Source organism: Otolemur garnettii, unplaced genomic scaffold, assembly GCF_000181295.1.
Source record: "Otolemur garnettii isolate 467f Iridium unplaced genomic scaffold, OtoGar3 scaffold00163, whole genome shotgun sequence".
Classification (NCBI taxonomy): domain Eukaryota; kingdom Metazoa; phylum Chordata; class Mammalia; order Primates; family Galagidae; genus Otolemur; species Otolemur garnettii.
In genome coordinates this window covers 1,828,914-1,830,277 of record NW_003852558.1, presented here as the reverse complement: position 1 = coordinate 1,830,277, position 1,364 = coordinate 1,828,914, and the positions used below count along the sequence as shown (strand labels likewise).

General features: G+C 38.7%; 1 protein-coding gene across 2 annotated transcripts in view; it reads left to right on the top strand.

Moving 5' to 3' along the window:
- UBE2W (ubiquitin conjugating enzyme E2 W) overlaps nt 1-1,364 on the top strand; it is a 64,510-nt gene that overhangs the window by 32,200 nt on the left and 30,946 nt on the right. For both annotated transcript variants that reach the window (XM_003800042.3, XM_023519228.1), the window contains exon 3: nt 1,164-1,266. In XM_003800042.3, coding sequence (XP_003800090.1) covers nt 1,164-1,266 — 103 coding nt within the window. The remainder of the gene's footprint in view (nt 1-1,163; nt 1,267-1,364) is intronic.

The window sequence follows — 1,364 nt, the reverse complement described above, 5'->3', positions numbered from 1 at the left end:
GCCACAACGCCTGGCTGTTTTTTGGTTGCAGCCATCGTTGTTGGCGGGCCCGGGCTAGATTCGAACCCACCACCTTAGGTGTATGTGGCTGGCACCTTAGCCAGTTGAGCCACAGGCATCGAGCCCACTTATGCTTCTAAATGCTGCCCCATCATTATTCACTATTTTTCCACCTATTCTTTTAAAGAATATAATAAGAGATAGTATGCAGACTAGAAATAAAAACATTATATTCATGATTTATTAAATATGAAAACAAAGTAAGCTTGCTTAGATGTCATAGACATCTGTTTTGGGCTTTATTAAACAATGGGAACAGTGAAAGATAAAAGGTACCTGTAAAAGATAAAGGGAAGCATATAGAACTTTGCTTAACCATCAGGGCTAGCAGACTGATGTCAGCTTAGCTTCCTTTTTTCTGTTTAGTCTTCTCTAAAATATTGATGAGAAAGCAGGTTGTTGATACCTGTTTCCCCCATTGCTTCTACCATTGATACCAGAAAAAAATAAGATAGCATAAATTGAAGAGGAAGATACAGACTTTGGTGTCAACACACTTGAGTTTAGGTTTTTATTTTTATTTATTTATTTTTTGAGACAGAGTCTCACTATGTCACCCTCAGTACAGTGCTGTGGCGGTCACAGCAACCTTAAACTCTTGGATTTAAGCAATTCTTTTGCCTCAGCCTCCCAAGTAGGTGGGACTACAGGTGCCCACCACAATACCTGGCTATTTTTTGGTTGTAGTTATTGTTTGACAGGCCTGGGCTGGGTTCTAACCCGTCAGCTCTGTTGTATGTGGCTGGTGCCCTAGCCACTGAGCTACAGGTGCTGAACCCAGGTTTTTATTTTATTTTATTTTTTGTTTGTTTCTTGAGACCTGGGTCAAAATTTGGATCTGTCCTTTGCTAGCAGTCTGTTGTCTGCCTTCGTTCTAGTTATTCAATCCCTGAGTGTCAGAGAAGGAGAAAGATTAGAGGCATTAATACCCACCCTGAGTGTTACAGGGAGGATGAAGTGTGCTTGCTGTTACATGTGAACTATTCTTGTCCTAGTACCTGGCATAGAGGATAGGGGGATATACCCAGTATTCCCTTTTCTCATTTGCATGTCACTTTTTTTTTTTAATTTTAAGTTTTTAATTTCTTTCTTTTCTATTCTAGGTGGATTGTAGACATGGAAGGTGCACCAGGTACCTTATATGAAGGGGAAAAATTTCAACTTCTATTTAAGTTTAGTAGTCGATACCCTTTTGACTCTCCTCAGGTAATTGCCTTGCTTTTTAAATTCGTATTTTATTTTTAGATAGCAAAATGCTAAATTAGAGATTTTTGACTGACCAAAAACATATAAAAGAGATTATA